At 45.8% G+C, this 22,239-nt stretch overlaps 1 protein-coding gene across 1 annotated transcript in view; it reads right to left on the reverse strand.

Moving 5' to 3' along the window:
* PCP4 (Purkinje cell protein 4) overlaps positions 1–15,636 on the reverse strand; it is a 52,672-nt gene extending 37,036 nt beyond the window's left edge. Inside the window, exon 1 of the mRNA XM_027701774.1 lies at positions 15,538–15,636. Within this exon, the coding sequence (XP_027557575.1) occupies positions 15,538–15,546 (9 nt within the window). The 5' untranslated portion in view covers positions 15,547–15,636. The remainder of the gene's footprint in view (positions 1–15,537) is intronic.
* Positions 15,637–22,239: the final 6,603 nt, after the last annotated feature.

Here is a 22,239-nt window from a genome sequence, read left to right on the forward strand (position 1 = left end):
CCTGGGAGCAGAGCCCGACCACCCCCCGGCTTCCCCCTCCTGTCAGGGGGTTGCAGAGCCAGAAGGTCCCCCCTGAGCCTCCTTTTCTCCAGGCTGAGCCCCCCCAGCTCCCTCAGCCCCTCCTCACATGACTTACTCCCTAGACCCTTCACCAACTTTATTGTCCATGGTTTTTGACACCATGGTATAAATTTGCTACTGAAGAAACCCAGAGAGACAACATATTCACTTAAAAAAAACACATGGTGGGCACTGAGGGAAACATCAGCTTTGCTGGTAGATCAACACACTGTGCATACATGCTCCTGGAAAACAATTATGTGATGAGGTGACATCCTGAGTGGGAATTCAGCAATTGCTTTTCTTTCGTGCTCTAGCAAAGAACACAAGCTGCACATCAGAAACTAAATGAAGATCCAAAATTTAAGCAGAGGAAGAACCAAGCAGCTATAACCTGGGATGAGTGGGTACACTCAGCAGAATTCGGGATTTCAAAACTATTATTTAACTCTTCTTTATTGGACATTTCTGTTTTCACTGTATTTAACAACCTCTTTCTAATGCCATGAGTTGAAACTACAGCACTCAGCATTTCACACCTTAAAGTGTGAAAACCATTACTCTTAACCACAACACAGCAAATATAATTTGGTCATAAAAAAAAAAATATAAAAGGCAAAATATATTACAAAGTTTGAGAAATTGTTAAGAGCAGGAAAAACGATGTCGCTGTGACAGAAGGATTTCCATTTGCTGAAGCTGCAAAGGATTCACGGCCTCTAAATAATGGGACTGGAATTTTAGCACCACTGTATTTTTTTTTGGGGGGGGGGAATTATACATCAGAAAGCATGAAAATGAACAGCTGGTAGAGATAAAGTGCACTGCTGGAGAGGCAGGCACAAATTCTGCCATTCCGCTCATTCTTTCCTAATTATGCCTTCTCAAAACTGGTCTGCAGACAGATGGCAAATCCCAAACCAACTCTGTGACGTACAGGTTCATGCACATCAGTCACAGCCAGGCACCTAAAGAACATCTGCAGACAGAAGTGAAGAATCCCAGGGAGAAGGTCGGATATAGCAATGAAAACTGCAGAAGAAGCTACAGAAATAAACCTTCCCCGCTCCTCTTGTGCCTCCAAGTTCCTCCACTCTTCTGCCACGTTTTTATGGATGTGGTACTGAATATTTATGAGATGAGAGCGTCCTTCAAAGCCCACATTTAAGGTAATTGCACCAGGTACAGAACATCCAGCCAAGATTTCGTCTGAGTGATGGGCAAATCTGATAATGTGCCCGTTACTTCTGTCTCACACATCAGCGTAAGGAACCACAGAGCACATTTTCTGGGCACCTCAGAGAAAGGGGAAAAAATATGGATCAACTTCTACTTCAGTGCTTCCTCTCACCTTCTCCCTGCATCCTCCCTTACACTGAGAGAGTTTTCCACAGCCAGTTTTCTGTCTGTCTCGTGTTGCCAGGGCAGCAGGATATTGCCGGAGCAAGAACACCAGAATCCATCTTCCCATCCTGGCTGTCAGAGCTAAATGATCCCTGGCACTCTGACAATTCCTGTAATTATCCTCATGGGTCAAGCAGTGTTCTACTTGACTGGCTCTTGATTGTCCCTAATTTTATTAAGGCTCTCCTATAGCTATTTTAATAAATTAAAACTACACAGGTGGGCTGAGATGAACTGATGGGATTCAAACTGCAGTGGCTGAAAGTTGGCACAGTGACAGGGGTTTTCTGGGACTTTTTTAGTCACATGGTCATGCACACTGTCATCCTAGAAACCACAGTAATATTTGCCAGAAATTAATAGGTCTGTGGGAATTACACATGATTTTGTTTGCAGTGTGGTCATTGCCCATGTAAAACACACATTTTTATTTACACATCTATGCAAAAGGCACACAGAATGACTTAATCTCAGAGCTGCTCACAGAATTGGGAATTTTGCCTCAGTTTAAGAGGTGTGATTTGCTCACTTTTGTCCAGACAGAGCTTTTGGCTTGAGGTGAGTTCTCAGAACAGGCATTTCTGAGTGTACACAGCCAGCAGGGCTTCAGCACCCAGCACACTTAGAATCATAGCACGGCTTGGGGCGTAAGGGACTTTAAAGATCATCCAGTCCCACCCCCCTGCCATGGGCAGGGACATCTTCCACTAGACCAGGTTGCTCCAAGCCCTGTCCAACCTGGCTTTGGACATTTCCAGGGATGGGGATTAACAGCTTCTCTGGGCAACCTGGGCCAGGGCCTCCCCACCCTCACAGGGAAGGATTTCTTCCCAATATCCCATCTAACCCTGCTCTCTGTCAATTCAAAGCCATTCCCCCTTGTCCTGTCACTCCAGGCCCTTGGAATTAGTCTCTCTCCATCTTTCCTGGAGCTCCTTCAGGCCCTGCAAGGCCACAATCAGGTCACTCCAAAGCTTCTCTTCTCCAGGCTGAACAATCCCAGCTCTCCCAGCCTTTCCTCCCAGCAGAGCTGCTCCAGCCCTGGGATCCTCTTGGTGCCTCCTCTGGACTCTCTCCAGCAGCTCCATGTCCTTCCTGTGCTGGGGATCCCATAGCTGGAGGCAGCTTCCAGGATAAAAGAGGAGGCATCTGACGAAAACAGGCAGAGAGTGTCTCTGTCTGGGATAAGGAACCTCCTTACAGTGCTGGGTCTGAATATTCTAATAGCACAGAAAAGAACTTTCCCTGTGCCCCACTTTTGCCGATGCTGGGCTGTAATTTATAAATCAGCACAGTGAGAACCTGCTGATTTTGTATTCAGATTCCATATTATGCTCTAAACAGAATATTTACACCAACACCAAGTGTAATCAACGTAATTAGCACAAACAGTGGCTTGCTTAATATTTAGTTTATTAGCATATTTTGAATTAAAACATTATTTCTCCGAAGACATTGTAATCACAATTTATTTTTTTTTTCTGAGGCAGGGATTAATGGAATCTTTGAAGTTAATTTTGAAAGCAGCTGCAAGAATGTATTTCCCAAATCCTGTTAATTACCATGCCAGCCATGAGAAGTAATCCCTTTTTTTTTTTTCATGCAGGAAATGGAGGATTTGATCCAGCATGGCTTATTTACAGAGCTAACTCATACGTGGACAAGGAGTTGTCTTGAATTCAGCAGAATTACTTGCATGAGTGCAGTTGGAACCTCATTGTGGGACTGTGGAATTTCTCTATACTGAGTGTTAGGTTTTTCTTTAGCAAAGGGCAAAAAGGGGAAAATCAACTCCAGAATAAGCCTTCTCACACCACTTGCCAAAAAATTACCTCAGTTCTCATTTGGACATGGGTGATACAGCCTAGATCCTAATTACACTGTTTTCTCTTTATCCATTTCCAAGGTGACCCCCTGAGGAATATTTCAATTACATAATAATTGATTAAACTCAATGGCATAAATAAAAAGTGACTGAGGTTCTTAAGGTGGTCTCTTCCTTCTTTTCTCTTACGATTCCTTATCTGTTGGCAGCATCAGACCTGGCATTACAGTTCCAGAAAGGGCATTATTGGGCAGGAAACCTGCCTTTAGAACTCCTACTTCCCATTCCAGCCCGATCCAGCCACACCTTCCCATCCCCAAGGCCTCGTTTCTTTGGAAACCATTGTCTGCAAGGTCACCCAGAAAATAGGAGCACTGAAATTATTCAAGTTAAAAATAACCCTTCGGCAGAGCTGTGTTGAAAACAATCATTGAAATGATCCAGCTAAAAAAAGAAATCCATGTTTCAACTGTTCCTGTTGATCATTTCAGTGATGACTTGATGTCTCTGATCCACAAACAGTTGTACCAAGGCAACCTAAATTATAAGCCTTGACACCTGTGCAGGCAATACAGGCAGTTCATAGCAACTGATTAGGAGTAAGAGAGCCCTGGAAAGCCTGGAAAAAGCATTTGGATACAGGCAGTGTCTTGGTTATCCTTTAATATCAGCATCTTCAGATAGGAAGAGTGTCCTAAGCCAATTAAGAGGTCAGGGATCTTGCCTAAGCATAATATAACTGATTGTAGATGGCGGTTTTGTAGGAAAAAAAATTACTTTAGATTTCATTCTTCCAAGCCCTTCTGAAGTTTGGGGTAATTTAATTTGCTGAGCTGTAAACCCAGCTGTAATTGAGTTCCAGGCTGTCTTCAAGGGACAGCTTGGATTATTCATGGCAAAAAATCTGCACTGACAAATTGCTTCATATCTGATCATATTGCCTATCATTATTAAAACAGGCTGCTTCTTCCCAGACTGCAAAAATCCTGGTGGGTTTGGGGTTTTTTTTTCCCTGTTGGCGTGTTTTTATTTCTAGTTGTACAATTAAAAAAATTAAAATAAATCTGTTCTTATTTTCTTGCTGTTTCCCTACACACTTTGGAGGCAAACAGATGCTATTACAGTCTGTTAGGCTGCACTAAGAACTGGCCAGCAAGGTTTTCAAAAGGTATTAATTATGGCAGCTTCGAGTCACCAGGAAAAAAAGGAACTTTCTGCCTTCACCTTGGGGCAAAACATTTGATTTTTCAAGACGAGACCTCCGATTTTCAAGACAAGAGCAAGAGCGAGTGTTGAGGATGTTTATGCATCACTTAACTCCGCTCCCGGAGCCAGCCTGGTCACAGGGAGCGACTCCCAGCAGCTCCCTCCCAGCCACGTGCAGGCATGACAGGGATGACAGGGACTTCTCCAGGGTTATTCCAGCGGCAGGGAATCACTGGACTGCGAGCGCAGCGCCGGCTGCCCCGGGGGCCGCACAGGCGGATGACGCAAACCCGTTATCCCTGGCCCTGTGCCACGGGCACATCCCTGCCAGGGGAGCCCGGGATCGGCGGCTGGAGCTTGACACAGAGGATTTGTCCCTCGTTTTTCCAATCTGAGGCTTCGGGGGAGCTGCTTCGTCGCGGGGGGGGTGATGCGGATCAGAGCAAAGCTCCTGATGCCGGGAGCCGAAACTGCAGCCGAGGGATTAGGAACAGCCCGGACATAATATAAGGGAAAGGGGCAGAGTGATGTACAAGGTCACCTTGATCTCCAGGAATCAGGGGCAGCAAATAAAAAAAAGCTCACACGCAGCAAGCAGAAGAAAAGTCAGGGCACTAGCTCTGTCCAAAAAAGAAAAGGTAAAAAATCGGGATTTTCACAAATGAGGAACTCCCAGGACGCTGCAGCTGCTCGGTGGAAGGGATGCTGCTCCTCATTTCATTGCCAACAGCAGCTGAGAAGATATGGAAGCGATTTTCACTGAGCAGCTGCAGGTTGTTCTCAGGGTCCCCGGCCCCAGGACAGACACACCAGGTTACCTGGCCCAAGACCAAATGTTCCACAGTTCCTGAAGTGCCACAGCCATGGAACAAGTGCAGGTAAAATGTGCTCAGGCAGATTCAGCAAAAGCTCCCCCTCATTGTTTCAAACACTCTCCCTCCACAGACCTGGAGGGAGCAACAAGAAAGATGGAGAGAGACTATTTACAAGGACAAGGGGGAATGTCTTCAGACTGACAAAGAGTAGGGTTAGATTGGATATTAGCAAGAAATTCTTTACTGTGAGTGTGGTGAGGTTCTGGAACAGGTTTCCCAGAGAAGTTATGGATGCCTTATCCCTGGAAGCATTCAAAGACGTTTTGGATGGAGCTCTGAGCAACCTGGTCTAGTGGAAGGTTCTCTGCCCATGGCAGAGGGTTGGAACTGAATGATCCCTAAGGTCCCTTCCAACCCAAACTATTCTGTGATTCTACGAACTGTGTTTTCCAATTCAAGTTCAATGAAACCTTCTCCAATCCAAGTAATCCTTAGTCATTCCCTGTTTTCATTTTCCCATTATGTACCAGTCTCCATTCTTCACTTTGTGCCTTCCCTGCGAAGCAGAACAATGTTACCCATCTAAACATTTGTACCTCATTCACACACGAACACAGCAAACCATCCTGCAATGCCATCAAAAAGGGGATCCTAATGTGCTCCTCCAGAAAAGTTCACAGTATCTCATCCCATGACTAGACAGAAAATAAGTTCCTCAGAAGTTTCATGCAGGAAGCAGATGTAGATCCAGCTGTGCTGCCTGACACATTGCAGCCAGACAAAACCAGCTATTAAAGGCTTACATGGCACGACTGCAAAAGCTGTTGCTCAAATTCAGGTAATTTGCAGCTTGGGCTCTCTGCAATTCACGATATTAACGCCAGATCCTTTGCTACCCATATTTATATCACCTGCAAATCCGTCCCACAAGCCCAGTTCCAGGATGGAAGTGCACCAAACTTTTGATCCACGCAGGGAATACAAAGCAGTGCTGAGAATCAAAGCCCTGTGGAACAGAGAGGATCTGCTGTAATCTGAGTGGAGAGGTTCACTCAGCTTGGCCTGGGTGTTGGTGCTCTCCAGTAGCTCACAGAATATGCTGAAGGAAAGGAGTGATAACTAGCCAAGTCTGACTGGCAAATTAAAATTGGCATCAATCTGGCCTGCCTTAGGCATTTGGCTGCCCTGCTTAAACTGCAGCACATGTGTGCTGGCACATGTATTTTAAAGTGTGCCAAGCCAACAATATGTTTGCTCTCTTCCAGGGGTGTGTATCTGTCAGATCTGACTGCAGCAGTGATATGTGTGAAGCAGCTATGAAGCCTTATTTTTCTCCCGTGTCATCTGCAGAAAGCTGCCTGCCTTCCCATCCTCTCTTCCTCCTCCTCCCTTCCCATCAAGTTAATGCTTCTAATTTGCAGCAGTTTATCTCCTGCCTCCCTTCCCCTCCCATTTTACAAATACATGGTTGGAATTCAAGGCAACTGATTTCTGTGTCATTCAGGTTTCCTTCCAGAACTGTCCCTAAGTTCAAACAAAAGTCGTTCTTCAGAGCACTTCCATTAGTGTTAAAATTATGTGCTGAGGAATCAACATCCAGAGTATCCAGTGTTTAAATAAAGAATAATTTAATACTGTGTATTTGAAAGGGAAGCATATTTCCTACCAGAGAAAAGGAGGACAGAACCCCATTACTTGCAGCATTAAAGCTAGAGAATGAAAACTCCTAAAATTCAAGTGAATCACAGGATCAATTAGGTTGGAAAAAACCTCTGAGATTATTGAGTCCGAGAAAATCACACTTGTGATTTTTATGAGGATTATTTTCCTGCTTCTGAAACTCTCCCAAACCTGGACTTCAGCCTTTTCAAAATGTGCTTTCACATTTATCTGGGCATTAAACTCTGGTTCATCTCATGGAGGCTTCTCTCCTTCACCAGATTATGTTGCATCTGCCTGATGGAATCAGCACTCACCTTGTTTGGTCCCTTTTGAAGACAAGTCCACCTTGGACATCCAAAGCCCAACTCCCTCATTCCCTGCTGGAAAAGGGCACTCATCTAACCAACCCAACCTCACCCCACTGCCTGTTGAGGCTTTGCTGAAGTTTCTGAGCAGAGATGCAAAGGTTCAGCAGTACTTGGATAGTGGCTCCCATCAGGGATGGATCAGTTGAAAAAACCTGGATAAGGAACACCAATTCACCAAAGGCAAACATTTTGTGGGGAAGTGCCATGATAAAAACATTCTCACGGGTCACTGGTCTTCCTTCACATCCTGAGTGCCACTAGGAAAAGGTCTCATATCATCAGAATCCTCAAGAAATCAAGCATGTCCTCAGATCTACTAATTTTTGCTTCATCTGCTTAATGACACACTTGGTCCAATTCAGGAGGTACCATGATCTCAACAGCCCTTTCCCCAAAAATGCATCTTCTACAGTCAGAATGCTGCCAACTACCACTTCAATCCCTGGTTTTCCCTCTGTATTCACAGAGAACAAAGTGTCCCCAGGGCAGGGGGACAGCCAGGTGCCCAGGAGAGTGGTACCTGCTGGCTTATTTTGTGGGTCATAGTGGACACAAGGAGATGCAAATCATCCCCAGGCGTTAGCAATGGGTGCTGTCTGCTTTCCAACACTCTGCCCAGGGATTTTGAAGCTGTGCAGGTCCCTGATTTTCTTCTAAGGTCTCCTCCACCCTCTACAAAGCCAAGGGATTTTCTGTGAAAAACTGCTTTTCATGTGCAGTCCTACTCTCAGTTCCTGCTAGAGATGCTGACTTAGAATCACAGAATGGTTTGGGTTGGAAGGGACCTTAAAAATCATCCAGTTCCAACGTCCTGCCACAGGCAGGGACACCTTCCACTAGAGCAGGTTGTTCAGAGCCCCATCCAACCTGGCCTTGACATGACTTTTCCAGCTGATTCACTCCAGAAGAACCTGTAACTCCTGGCAAGCTGAACAAGCTTCAGCATAACATGGATTTCTCTGCTTCCAGGGATAGCCCAAGTCTGTGCTAGCTTGGGCATTTCTGAACTGTGCTCCATCCTTCCCAGAAAAGGTGCACCCAAAATCCCTGAAAATGCATCCACACCAGTGTGTACAGCCAGCCAGGACCCCTACAGGAATCCCTTCTCCTTCACTTTTAGGAGATTCATGTGCAGCGATCCAACATGACCTTCACAGCATTTCCAACTTTAAACCATGATAACCTGAACACGTTTCAGGTTTCTCTGGTTCTGCTGTTGCAGTTTTCCAGTTCTGCTGGCACCATCCAGCAGCTGTGGCTCCAGAGCCCAGCCTGAATCAAACCTGCCAGCCAAGGAACACCTCATAAGGTTGGTGACAAAACAGCTCAGACCTTTCTCTCAGGCATTTGGACATTAAGACTCAATGTTAAAGACACTAAATATGCTTTTGAACATATTTTGGCATAGTTAGAGCTCTGTTTCCATACATTGGAAGATAGGATGTCCTCATACCTGGTGCCACCTTTCCCACCACCTCTGAGGTCTCCAAAGTCAGACAGAAGGGCACCACCTTCTGCAGTTTTTTCCTTTTCCTTTTGTTTCTTACTTTCAGCTCTCACAAAAGAGCTCTCTAACATCATTCCATCTACTGTTACAGCACTCACAGTGCCAGCTACACCCATGGTCAGGGTCATATTTCATGCACTATATACCAAGGTGATAATACAAGAACACTCGGTGTCTGTAAAATAATACTTTTCTCCTTAAGAGGAAAGACTGTTCAGCTGTAACTAATATTCAAGGCATGTAGGCAACCAATTTTCATTTCTTCTCTGACTAAACTTGTGCTTCATCCTCCCAATTCCATGTTAGTGCATAAATAAAGCCGTGTCCCACTTGGTAAGAACTGATGAGTTCAGACACCACCAGCCAAAAACCTGGTCTATGTGACACTTGCCCAATTTAAGCAGACAAGTCTGGTCTCCAAGGGAGCAGACACAGAGAGTGGGCACGAGTTGTGACCTCAAATCCTGCCATTATTAATGTTTCACAATTGCAACTCTTCTGCAGTTTCCTGTCACTTGTTTTCCTAATAAGAGAAATGTAGCTTATACAGTCTGTCTCTCTCTTTCCATAAGAGAAATAAAGACTGGTTTTCTTAATTAAAATCAGAGGATAATGGGGAGAAAAATAATTATTTGTGATTTTACCCAGTTTCCAGTTATCTACCATATCTTTCATTTTATTTAGAAGCCCAATATCCAAACAACTGAGGCAACAGAACACCTTTTCTTAGAAAGAGCCTGAATGTATGTTATTCATCTTCATTAGAATATCTTGTGCCTTGCAGAGAGAAAAGTGGTTCCTGGCTCAGAGAATTTAAGTCTCTGGTGCAACCTGAGAGGCTGAAGGAAGGCATTGCTTTCCCCTGATTCCTCCAGCCTTGTTCCCCATCCTCCTCAGTGGGTGTCAGGATTTACACATCCAGTGTCAAAGTCACTCTATTACATAGCAGAGGTAAAGAGGCAAAACCTGTAAACCTGTTTTCCAATCCATCCCTAAAAAAACTGGCAGACAACAGCACATTGGAAATCAAATATTTTATTCAAGTAAAAAAAAAACCCACCCAGAAACCTTTGATGAAAATGCCACAGCTGTTCCTGCTGCAGTTAACTGCCACTATACATCACATTTCATCATTAGCATGATCCAGTTAATGTAGAAACTGTTGGATGATGACTCTTACAAACTTGCCAACTCATTTCAAATTTGAGGATATTGGACTAGAAACTAACATGCTTTACAGCCTGAAATTATATTATCAAGTACTGCAATGTGATGGTTGGAGTTTTCCTGTGGCACAAATGCAGGAGTTCTTGCTTTAAGTTATTCTTTTACAATGAAACATGATATCTGAAGCATACTATTAAAGCTAAATGTCCTTTTTTTAAAGTGTTTTTTTGTTTGAATCTGTTGGCACTCCATACATTGCAAGAAAACCCGTGTGCTTCTGCCAGTTCCATCAAATTAAGAACAATTTCCAACATCACTTCTAAGAGCTATTTTAGAAGATGCTTGATCCCACTGAAACCACACTGATGGAAGGAGTAGGCAAAGTGACAGATGTAAAACTTATTGTTCTCCCTTCTTCCTCCTCTTTTGAGCTGCAATTTACCACTCAGCTAATAAATAGACATGAGTTAAAATTAAAAACTGATGTTCGTGTGCTTATCTATCCCACCCCCATCCTGGAACAGCTGCAGAGTTTCCTCCTCCTCCACCCTGCCACGTTCTTGCTGTGGCTTTTAGAGCTACACACTTTTCATACCTATTGTGAGTATAACCTCAGGGAGGCAAATAATTAACACTTGGGGGTCACTGCAGTATCTGAAAAATGCATCCAGAAGGCCCCCCCTGAGATGAGTGGCTGGTTGAGACACCCCCCAGCACTGGAAGCACCCAAAGAACAGGAGCTCCTCTAAACAAATATGGTGTGTTTTCCCCCTACAAACCAGGTCTTTGACTCACTGCCATCAGATCATCATTGTACAGTCCTCACTTGTTCCAAAATGCTAAATATTATTTCAGTGAAATGGTTTCAACTGAATTTATTACAACAACCTAAGAAAGGACTCCAGCGTTGCCATTTAACTACCTGAAGCAGCTACAGTTTCAGGCAAAAACCTCCACCTACCCATAATGTTTCACACTCAAAAGTGTCCCTCTGCTTCTCCAAGAGCCTCCTGCTGGACACATCTCTCCAGAGGGACATTCCAGGTTCTCCCCTCAACCTGGAGGGAAGGGACATGCCCAACCCACCAAGCCATGAGGTATTACTGGGTTGGAAAACAGACTGCCCAGGTGATTGGTGTCTTACAGACACACCTCAAGGGCTGGTGCAGCTCCATTTCCAGAAAAATGTCTCTTATCCCAGCGTTAGCCCACGTCAGCCTCCACCTTTGCTGAGCTGGCTGCCTGGGTACCTCCCCCTGAAGTCACCTGAGCTTCAAGACAAAGATTCAGTGCTCCAGACTCCTCATCTGCCCGTGAATTCCCTGCACACCCCTATTACAGGACACACAAACACCCTTCAGGATCCTTTGGAAGGTGGACACAGCACAGCAGTGGCTGCAGGGTTCGAAAACCAGAGGCAATATAAGGCAAAGAGCTTGGTGCAGCTCAAAGAAACAAGACCTGGTGTTCTCTGTATCCAAAGCCCCTGTATTTATGCAGAGATGAAGTCCCCAGCTCTTCACCTCCCCAACTAAGAGACTCTGTGGAGTCAGAACCCCACCATCCCTCTGAATTTCATGTGCCTGGTTGCTTGACACCTGTTTCCAAAGGCAAGCCAGAATATTGAATATTCTTGCTGCTGTCTGGCAGCTGGGCCAGTGCTCAGATATATCAAGCTGCTGGGCTCAAACCAGCACAGCACTTGTGGTGAACATCAGCACTCTGTGGGAAGCTCTTCCAGTGCAAGTTTTTCCTCTTAAATCACAGGTGCCTCAGGCAATCAAAAAGGATTTCCCAAATGGCTCTCCCAAAATCAGACACCTGAAGAACGTGTGTTAAAGCTGAGCTCCTCCGCAGCACCAATACTACTACTGCAATACTACTCTGACCTTTAATATCAAAATAAAATCAGTGCATCCAAGGAGACAATCACTGCTAAGGCTGTTTTAAGTTCTCATGACACGTGTGCTTCAGCCCTGAACCACTGGAACAGCATCCAGGGCTCCAGGACCAGAGTGTTTAAGTGCACTCCTTCCCAAGTCCCGGTTTCTGATGACAACCAGAAATGTTCCACACAGGAGGCAAGAGGGAATGTTGTAAAAATGTCTGTGTGATTAAATGCCTCTTATGCACCTTTGTAGCAGGAGAATACCACGACCTAACACCATCTGCAACATGTCAGAGAGTTAAATGACTGATAAGATGACAGGAATCCCTGTGGTGAATCAAGTTTATGCCAGGAGCGAGTTTAGAGGCTCACTGGCAAAACAACTGGCTGTGAAGAGCAGTTTGGCATTGGGCTGTGAGCCCATTACCCAAAATCACTTTCCCCAGTTCATCCTGGGTGATTAGAGAGGTTTAATGGAAGACAGGCTGCCTCTCATGGCTGCTCATTGACAGTAGCTGACGTTTCCCAGCACAGCTCTTCTCTCTAGGCTCATAAAAAAAAATAACAGAAAACAGCTACAGATCTAAAGAAAAGGCTCCTCAGTTATTTGATGGCAGATTTTTCAGAGCTAAAAATGCATGTCAGTGTATACAGTGACATTCCCAAGAAGTTCCCTGTGCAGCTAAAGCATGTGTCTGCCACCAAAAACCGGGCAGCAGGAAGCACTAACCATGATTTGCAGTGCCACAAGATCCAACTTTTACACTTCACCTTCCCACTGCTTATGGGGCCAGATTTCTGCCAAAGCTTATTAAACACATTTTCAGACACATATCCCTGAGGAAGAAGTGGAGTGTTTTTCTGTGGAAAAGTTCATTTTCCCTTCTGAAAAAAAAAAGTTAGCTGCTAAAAAACAAAAAAATACTACAGCCAGATGAATTACTGCTTCCTGGTCAGCTTTCTCCACCAAGAGATTGATAATCATGGAATGGTTTGGGTTGGAAGGGACCTTAAAGATCATCCAGTCCCACCCCCTGCCATGGGCAGGGACACCTTCCACTATCCCACGTTGCCTCAAGCCCCGTCCAGCCTGACCTTGGACACTTCCAGGGATCCAGGGGCAGCCACAGCTTCTCTGACAAACCTGTTCCATCAGCCTCGTATCATAAATCATCATAATCACTGCCCATAAGTTAATTTTGCATGAAGCAGTACATTGAGAACCCGTGCAGAGTCTCAGCAAATAACTCTGAGGGAGATCAAAGCTCCTGCAACCACGTTTCAAGCGCTGCTCAAATCCTGACAATCGTTAGCACAAAGTAAAAAAAACCCTTCCCACCCTCCCAGCACCCTTGTGTTTGGGATGATCTTTAGATGGCTCTAATTGAGCCTCTTTCCAATCACCCTGTCCACAGATTTTTTTAGCAGATTAAGCCAAAGAAAATAAAAGTATCTTTCAGTTACAGCATTAGAAGCTAAATCCACTAAGACCCCCATGGCAGCAAACAGTTGTCTAAGGAGCTTTCTGCTCATGGGGGGGTTTTTTTGCTTCATTTTTTAAACAACAGTCTTTTGCAGAGGGGTTTGGGGTGGTCTAGTTGCTTCCATCTGCTTTTTAGCAGATCTTGCTGTCAGCTGTTACTCCAAAGGGCAGTCACAGCAGGGAGGCTTTTCTTCATTGGGTGATAAACACCCCAATATCGGCAGCTGAATGACAGTGGCACCGAAGACACCGAGCACAGTGCTGAGTGTCACAGCTCTGCACCAAAGAAACATCTCCCAGCTCCAAGGGTTTGCTAGGAATAGTACTCTGGGAGGCACAAGGAGATGCACTATGAATAGAGAACTCCTATGCTGAATGATCTTTATGTTCACTGAGTCTTTTAAAATCCAAAGGGCAAGGAATCTGATTCAAATTATGAAAGAGAATTACTGAGCAAATACAACCCAGCACAAAAGCTGTAACAAGACTGCCTTGGATAGTTATAAGTACAGCAGCACCACCCAAATATTCCTCCTCACTTTAAGATTTTTTCCCAAATTATATATTTAATTAGAATAGTGTTGCTGCATCTCACAGCATCCTTCAGCTGGGGAGTCAAAGTAACAGTGACTGAAACAAAAAAGCAACAAAATCCCCAAACTCATGCTGCCTGAGCTCCATCCAGCTGATAAAAATACAGGCAGCAGCAGAGGAGAGGTCACGGAGAGCCTGGTGCACCACACCTGGGCTGCCTGATCCCTGCAAAGCACCGTGAGGATTTCCTCTGCTCTCTCCTCTTGGCATGACCTGGAAGCCAAGATTTAAGCTGCTCCTCATAAATCCCTGCACCAGAAACATGCTGCTCCACTCCTTTTCATCTCAGGTTTGCACCTCGAGTATAAAACCACAGCTGAGTGTAACACCTGCACAGCAACGAGGCACAACTGATTTGGTGCCACTATTAATTTTGCTGCTGAGAAAGGAAAATCCCATTTAATAGAGTAGCAGGTCTTTCATAACAGCAAAGAGCCTCCAAAAACAAGTGCTGGGTAAGGCACAGTTACTGGTACATCTGCTGATTCCCAAAGAACGAGCTGCACTAAGGAAAGAAGGATCTGCCAGCTGAACCTGCCTAGCACTTCACTGATTACACCATCCAGGAGTCATCCTGCCTGATAACACTTCCCACTAAGAAAATTCTAGTTTGAACTTCTCCAGTGAGAGAGAAAAAAACAAAAACAAACAAGCAAACAAAAAACAAACCAAGAAAAACCACAAGTGCAAATTCTCAGCTTATTTATTTACAACCGCACAAGTGATCCTTACATGTTTGGCACTATTTACATTTTCCCCCCCCTCAGTTGTAATCCTTCCCAGGACACCACTTGTAAAGTTTATATCATCATTCCAGCTACAAACAGGACGGGTTTTTTTCCATGAGCTCTAGGAGGCAACTTTCCCACAACTTACTAAATCTTTTTTTTTTTTCCCCAAGGGAAAGCATTAGATAGATAGACAGATAATTAGACAGATGAGCAAATAGATAGATAGGAAAGCATCAGATAGACAGATGGGCAAATAGATAGGAAAGCATTAGATAGATAGATAGGAAAGCATTAGATAGATAGATAAATAGATAGATAGACAGATAGGTCAATCTAGTGTTCCAAGAGAACACTCCATTCCATCATTTTTCTGAATGGTTAATTAAAGCAAAACTTTGGGAAGTGTGCTGTTGTGCTCCAGCTTGTGTCTCTGGATGGAGCACCATTACTCTATTTGGCAATACACACACATACATATATATATATATATATGAAATTATTAGTGGGTTTTAACTAAACGACTCTCCACTGCGTGCCTGGTCCTTCAAACGGCAAAACATCTCCTTGCTTCATGCTCTGCAGGCACACACACCTGTGGAGATCTATTCATTAGGGTTTAAAAGGATCTGGTTATTACAGATCCGCACCAAGCGCAGCTGTAACATCCCGCGGGAAGCGCGGCGGAGCCTCACCGCGTTCCCCGGGAACGCGCCGATCCCTCCCCGGCCGCCCGGAGAGAGAGAGAAGCGAAGGTGACATTCACTCCTCCGAGGAGCTACGGCAGACCCCGCGTCCCGCGTCCCCCCGCCCCTGCCGGCCGCGCTCACCTCGCTCATGTCGCGACAGTCGCGGTCCCTCCGGCGCTCGGCGCTCCCGCCGCCCCGCGATGCGCGTTAAGAAGCGGCGCCGCGCGCCCGGCCCGGCCCGCGCCGGCCAATCAGCGGCGAGCCCGCGAGCGCCCCACCCAATCCCGAGCTCCTGCATCCCGAGGGCGCGCGGCGCCCCCTGGCGGCCGCGGCGGGGCTCGGTCCCCTTCCCGATGCCGCCGCCTCATCCTCGTCTTCTCCCTTCCCTTCCTTCCTTCTCTCCCCCGGCCGGGGGTCCTGCGGCAGGAGCCGCGTGGGGGGGTCTCATGCGGTTTAACAAGGGGGGGTGCAAGCAGTGCTGTGGAAAGGGGCAGTGTTTGGGTTAATGGAAGGCAATACTACAGGAGATTTTGGGAGGGGATTCTGCCCCTCTGCCTTGCTCGGGTGAGATGCCACCTGCAGAGCTGCCTCCAGCCCTAGGGAACCAGCACGGGAAGGACATGGAGCTGCTGGAGAGAGTCCAAAGGAGGCACCAAGAGGATCCGAGGGATGGAGCAGCTCTGCTGGGAGGAAAGTCTGGGAGGGCTGGGATTGTTCAGCTGGAGAAGAGAAGCTTTGGAGTGACCTGATTGTGGCCTTCCAGGACCTGAAGGGAACTTGCAGGAAAGATGGGGCAAGACTATTTCTAAGAGCCTGGAGTGACAGGACAAGAAGGAATAGGTTCAAACTGACAGAGAGTATAGTTGGATTAGATATTAGGAAGAAATTCTTGGCTGTGAGTGTGGTGGGACACTGGCACAGAGAAGCTGTGGCTGGCCCTGGATCCCAGGAAGTGTCCAAGGCCAGGTTGGACAGGGCTTGGAGCAACCTGATCTAGTGGAAGGTGTCCCTGCCCATGGCAGTGGGGTTGGAACAAGATGACCTTCAAGGTCCCTTCCAACCCAAATCATTCTGTGATTCTATGACCCCCCCATCATCACACACCCCTGGTTACAGGCAGAGGGGCTGCTGCCTTTCCCAAATGCCCAGCACAGGGTGCACCCCTTTGGGGTGGTGTTGGGGCATCCTTGCAGGGGAGAGACACGGTGGGGAGAAAGGGGGAGCAGCCCTTTGCACAGCTGTGCTGGAGGTGACCTGGAAATGGGAATTATTGCTGCAGATTGGATAAACAAATGATATTAGGAAGAAATTTTTACTGTGAGGGTGGTGAAACACTGACACAGGTTGCCCAGGGAGGTTGTGGATGCCCCAGCCTTGGCACTGCTCAAAGCCAGGTTGGATAAGGCCTTAAGCAACCTGGGACAGTGGGAGGTGTCCCTGCCCATGGCAGGGGGGTTGGGACTAAATTATCTGTTCCAACCCCTTAAAACTCTGTGATTCCATAAACCAGGCATCGTGTCACTGCTCTCACTACTGGGCTTTGCTCTTCATTGCATTAGTCTTGCTGTCATTCTTGTTAAAATATGCAGCATTTCTTCCATGGACACATGGAGAACAGTCCTTCCCATCATTTTTCTGAATGGGTAATTAAAGCCAAACTTTGGGATGTGCTGTTGTGCTCCAGCATCCGTCTTTTGATGGAGCACCATTCCTATATTTGGCAATACACACTCAGATGCTCTGACTCATGTATCTGTGAAGAAATATAGGTTCAATTAGCTCTGGGAATGTGTTTAACTCCCTCAGATTTTTCTCAGATCAATAAAAATTTTACCATACTGTTTTGGAGAAGTTTGACAAGCCCTTCCACTTCCAGGGATTACCTTGCAGCAGCCTCTTCTCTTCACCAATATCCATCCTCAGTATTTATAGAGGCAACAAAATAAATTTGGTGAGAAACCTTCTTTCCCCTTTGAGCTGCAGAGAGAGGGTGGGCTGGGCTCCTTCACCTGAGGATGAGGAGCCTCCACAGGGAGTGGAACCAGGGATGTGTATCCTGGGATGCTGCCCAGATATGTGGGGTTGGGATCAGGAATGCTAAGGCACAGTTGGAGCTGAATTTGGCAAGGGATGTGAAGAATAATGAGAAGGGCTTCCATGGCTACACTGGCCAAAAGAGGAAGAGAAAATAAAATTTACACTCATGGGAAATAAAATAGGAAAGCTGGTGACAGCCAGGTACTGAACACATCTCTCCTCCAACTTTTACTGAGCTCCCAAACCTCCAGGGAAATTAGGTTTCATCAAAAGTGAAGATCAGGTTCCAGACCAGCTGAGGAACCTGAACACACCCAGGTTCATGGGACATGGCAAGATGCATCCCAGGGTCCTGAGGGAATTGGCTGATATTGTTCCCAAGCCTCTCTCCATGATATTTGACAAGTCATGGCAGTCTGGAGATGTCCCCAGTGACTGGAGAAAGAGAAACATCTTCCATTTTTTACCAGGGTCTGCCCAGGGTTGTGGTCATGGGGTGTGAGGCAGAAAAGGAACTCTACCTTTTATGAATTTCAAGCCTGAACAAGGTTCTCCCCTTTTTATGTCTTTCTTTCTGAGGCTTCTCCAGCTTACTAGTGATAACAAAAGAGAGGTAAGACATTTAAAATATCATCTTTGTCCCTCTTTCAATAAACTATTATTCCCAGGACCTCCACCAGCATCTGGAACTTTTTAAAATTGACCCTGATTGTCCCAGTTTTTGTTATGAGTGGGCCAAGTGGGCAATGAGCACAGGAAGAGTCCATTGCATGAGTAGCTTCAGGAGCTCCCGTGTGAGGACCCGAAGTAAAGATGATGAAGTTTAGCCCCTGGAGAAGCTGTGTTTTATGTGACAACATTTTCCAGGGAAAAGCAACTGTGGGTGTGTTGCATTAGCATTCATTCTCTGACAGGAGTGTCGCTGGTCTGTCAGCTCATGGGTACAAGGCACAACGCAAACATAAATTATTAACAGAGTATTTCTGATCAAAGGGCTCCCAAGCACATGGTAAGAGACACAGAATGCTGAGAGAAAATCTTTTCAGTTCCCTTTGACACTGAGAGGAGTCGTATCAGTCTCGCTCTTCATCAGCCAAATAAATCTGTCAAATTCAGGAGGAAAATCTCCCGGTGAAAATTCAGTCTGTGTGTGTACTCCCAGGAGAAGGTTGGCAGAGAAAGGCTCTTTGCTCCAGAGGCTGCAGGAGAACAGGCAAAGTCTTTATTTTCTGGCCTGTTTGGAGGAGGTCACAACTTCCAAGAGAGGCACACCCAGGGGTCCCTGGCATCCAGCCCTCTGCCATCATGGCAGTGCCACCCACTGCAGGACATCCCTGAGGTCCCAGTCAGTCCCTGTGGGTGGGATTGATGTGAACTGGCATTTTGAGGGATGAGCTGCCCAGATTAGCCAGTAGAAGAAGGGGAGGAGGGCTGAAATCCCTCCCTTTTTAGGCCACTCAGTGTGTCCACAGCAGCTGCCACTCTTTTCAAACACAGTACCAGGGACTGGTGTCTCTTCTAGATCAAAAATGATGATGGCAGTGCCCTCCATGCAATGACTCTGCTCTGACGACAACCTGTATATTTTCTAGTGTGCAATCACATTATAAAATGTATAACCTGCCCTCAGACGGGTTTCTGAGTGAGCACAGGACTCCCCTCTCCCCAGGGAAAGCCCTTGATCCATGAGGATTCATCTGTTCTCTCTCTTTCCCTCTGAATTTTGTTCCCTGCAAGGGATTAATAACTCTTGAATGTACAAAAACAGACACACAGCTACCTCCTAATCTTGGGTGCAATCAGCTTAGTCGGACAAATCTTGAGTTCTGGAAATGCAGCAGCAACTTGAACTTTTCAAAAGGGTCTTACAATAAAGGTAACCCTAATATCTGTTTTATTTATACCCTGTCATTTATGCTGTGTGATGGCAGCACATTTTAGTTTCGAGGCACCCCCTTTCTAACCTGTGTCAATCCTTTAACTTAAAGGTGGCCCAAAGTTCTGCTTTTACTTAAGTGCACAGCTAAGCAGTGGCACTCCTGAAGTAGAGAAAATGTTCTAAGTAATCTATTTTCAAGAACTGTTATGTGCTGAAAATTGACTATTAAAATGCCACCTTCTTATTCATCATGTCTGCACTCGGTGTGTGTTCAATCTTGTCTGCTGGCATATGACTGCAATTTTACTGCCTTTTACTCCCACTTACCTGAGAGATGCAGCAGAGAGAAGAGCATCTGAGCTGGATCTTGAAACAAAAAATCTCTCAGGCTTCCAAAGAGTTTCACCTGTGTAAAGGGACCGGAGATGGTTCTTCTCTGCAACACTGAACAACCTGTAATTGAAGAACATGTTTTAGGACCATGGAATCACAGAATGGTTTGGGTTGGAAGGGACCTTAAAGATCATCTGTTTCCAGCTCCCTGCCATGGGCAGGGACACCTTCCACTAGCCCAGGTTGCTCCAAGCCCTGTCCAACCTGGCCTTGGACACTTCCAGGGATCCAGGGGCAGCCACAGATTCTCTGGGCAACCTGTGCCAGGGCCTCACCACCCTCACAGGGAAGAATTTTTTCCTAATATCTAATCTAACCATACTGTCCAGCTTAAGGCCATTGCCCCTTGTCCTCTCATTCCATACCCTAGTGAGAACTCCCTCTCCAGCCTCCTTGCAAACCCCTTTAAGGCACTGGGAGAGGATCTAAGGTCCCTCCAGAGCCTTCTCCTCTCTAGGCTGAACACCCCCAGCTCTCCCAGCCTGTCTCATAGCAGAGCTTCTCCATCCCTCTGATCCTCTTGGTGCCTCCTCTGGACTCTCTCCAGCAGCTCCATGTCCTTCCTGTGTTGGGGACCCCAGGGCTGGAGGCAGCTCTGCAGGTGGGGTCTCACCAGAGGGGGACAATCCCCTCCCTCGACCTGCTGGTCTCACCTTTTTGGATGCAGCCCAGGACATGGTTGTCCTTCTGGGCTGCAGGTGCTCATTGCCACGTCACATTGAGCTTTCAGTCCCCAAACACCCCTAAATGTTTCTCCCCAGCCCTGTTATCAATCCATTCTCCTCCCAGCCTGTCCTTGTGCTTGGGATTGCTCCCACCCAGGTGCAGGACCTTGCACTTGTTGCAGTTGTACTTTGGAAACCTTCAGGGATGGGGACTCCACCACCTCCCTGGGCAACTTCTTCAATGCTTAACAACCCTTTCAGTGAAGAAATTCTTCCTGATGTCCAACCTGAACCTGCCCTGAGGCCATTTCCTCTTGTCCTGTTGCTTGTTCCCTGGGAGAAGAGGCCAATCCCCACCTGGCTACAACCTCCTTTCAGGTGGTAACAGATAGTGCAGGGCAAGATCTCTCCTTAGGCTGCTGTATTTTCTGTACAAAATTTGATTCAAATCAAATCAAACCCAAAAAGAACAAAATGAAAATATGGCTGTGCCTTGAAAGGTGTTCCATATTCCATCAGAGCAGAACTGCTCTGTTTGGTAGGATATATTTGAATTTTGACTGCAAGAACTGAAGTTTCCCAGCACCTGAAATTGGTACAGTGAAGTGAAACCTCGGCCTCTTGCTGGTTTTGCACTTCATGAATTTTTAAAGAGAAGGAATGATTTCACACGAGCTTTCTGCAAAATAAAAAGTCTCTGTTGCAGCTGAAATCAAGGCTGTTGATCTCAAATGGGAAGCTTTTGTTTCAGAGAGATGTGTGCCTTTGAATAATGGAAAACAGGAGAGGATCTGGAACACAACCTTAATTACAGAGGATATGCTGTGATTATAAGCTTTGGTTTGCTCCTTGATAGTAAGAGATTTCACAAGCATAGTCCTGGATGCTGTGTGATGTGTGACTGGTCATATCACACATATCAGCTCAAGAAAAAAATTTAAAAAGCCATTTTCCACAGGCTCCCATTAGTATAACTTCTTACCTCTTAATTAAGAAGCTAATGGCTGTGAGTAGTTAATCAACAAAATACATTTGAAGATCTGGGCCTTGGGGCCCTTGTTGCAATCTAACCTGTGTTCCCATGGGAGAGAAATGAGTCAAGGCTTCCAACAAAATCTTATCACTGTCTGTGTCACAAAAATATCAAATATAATTTGAAAAATTGAGTCTGTTCTCAGGAGAGTTCCATGACATGACTTACTGTACAGTGTGAGTCACCTCCTAGCCTAAAAAATACAGCCTGAAAACCCAACACCCAAATATATGTCAATTCTTCAGTCTGGCCAAAGAATTTTGATGGATGTAATACAGAGATATGTCCTTAACTTTGGTGCAAAGAAAGCCGAGTTTAAGCCAAATTCCCTACACTTTTCAAAGCCTGAAGAATGTTCTGGGGTTTGACTCCCTGACTGGCCCAGCTCTGCAGAAACCAGAGGATGAGATGTATAACATTCAGATGTTACCTGGTGGCAGTTAACTTCTTCATTAAAAGGTAAAAAGACATAATAATTATCAGTTAACAATTTTCAATCTCCATGCAGACAAAGGAATTAATGTGACTTCAAAGATCCACAATTATATATGGAGGGATAAGGAAGTTTAAAGTATATTTGTTCCCTTATTTTACTTCACTTCAGTGAAAGGAAATTAAGTGGGGAAATTAAGGTTAAGGGGAGATTTTCAGGGAGGCTCTTCCTCTCAGTGCACTCCCTAAATCCTTATTCAGTGCAGATAATGGATTTGGAAGGCTCCAAAAGGGCTGAGGTAACATCTTTGCCATTACTAACCTCTGAAGGACCTCAGGGATCACAGACTTCCCTCCTACTCCAGCTACAGAAAGTGGGTCTGGCCAAAAATGAAGGGTGGTGC

The sequence above is a fragment of the Neopelma chrysocephalum genome, unplaced genomic scaffold (genome assembly GCF_003984885.1).
Source record: "Neopelma chrysocephalum unplaced genomic scaffold, ASM398488v2 Primary Assembly neopelma1_166, whole genome shotgun sequence".
Lineage (NCBI taxonomy): Eukaryota > Metazoa > Chordata > Aves > Passeriformes > Pipridae > Neopelma > Neopelma chrysocephalum.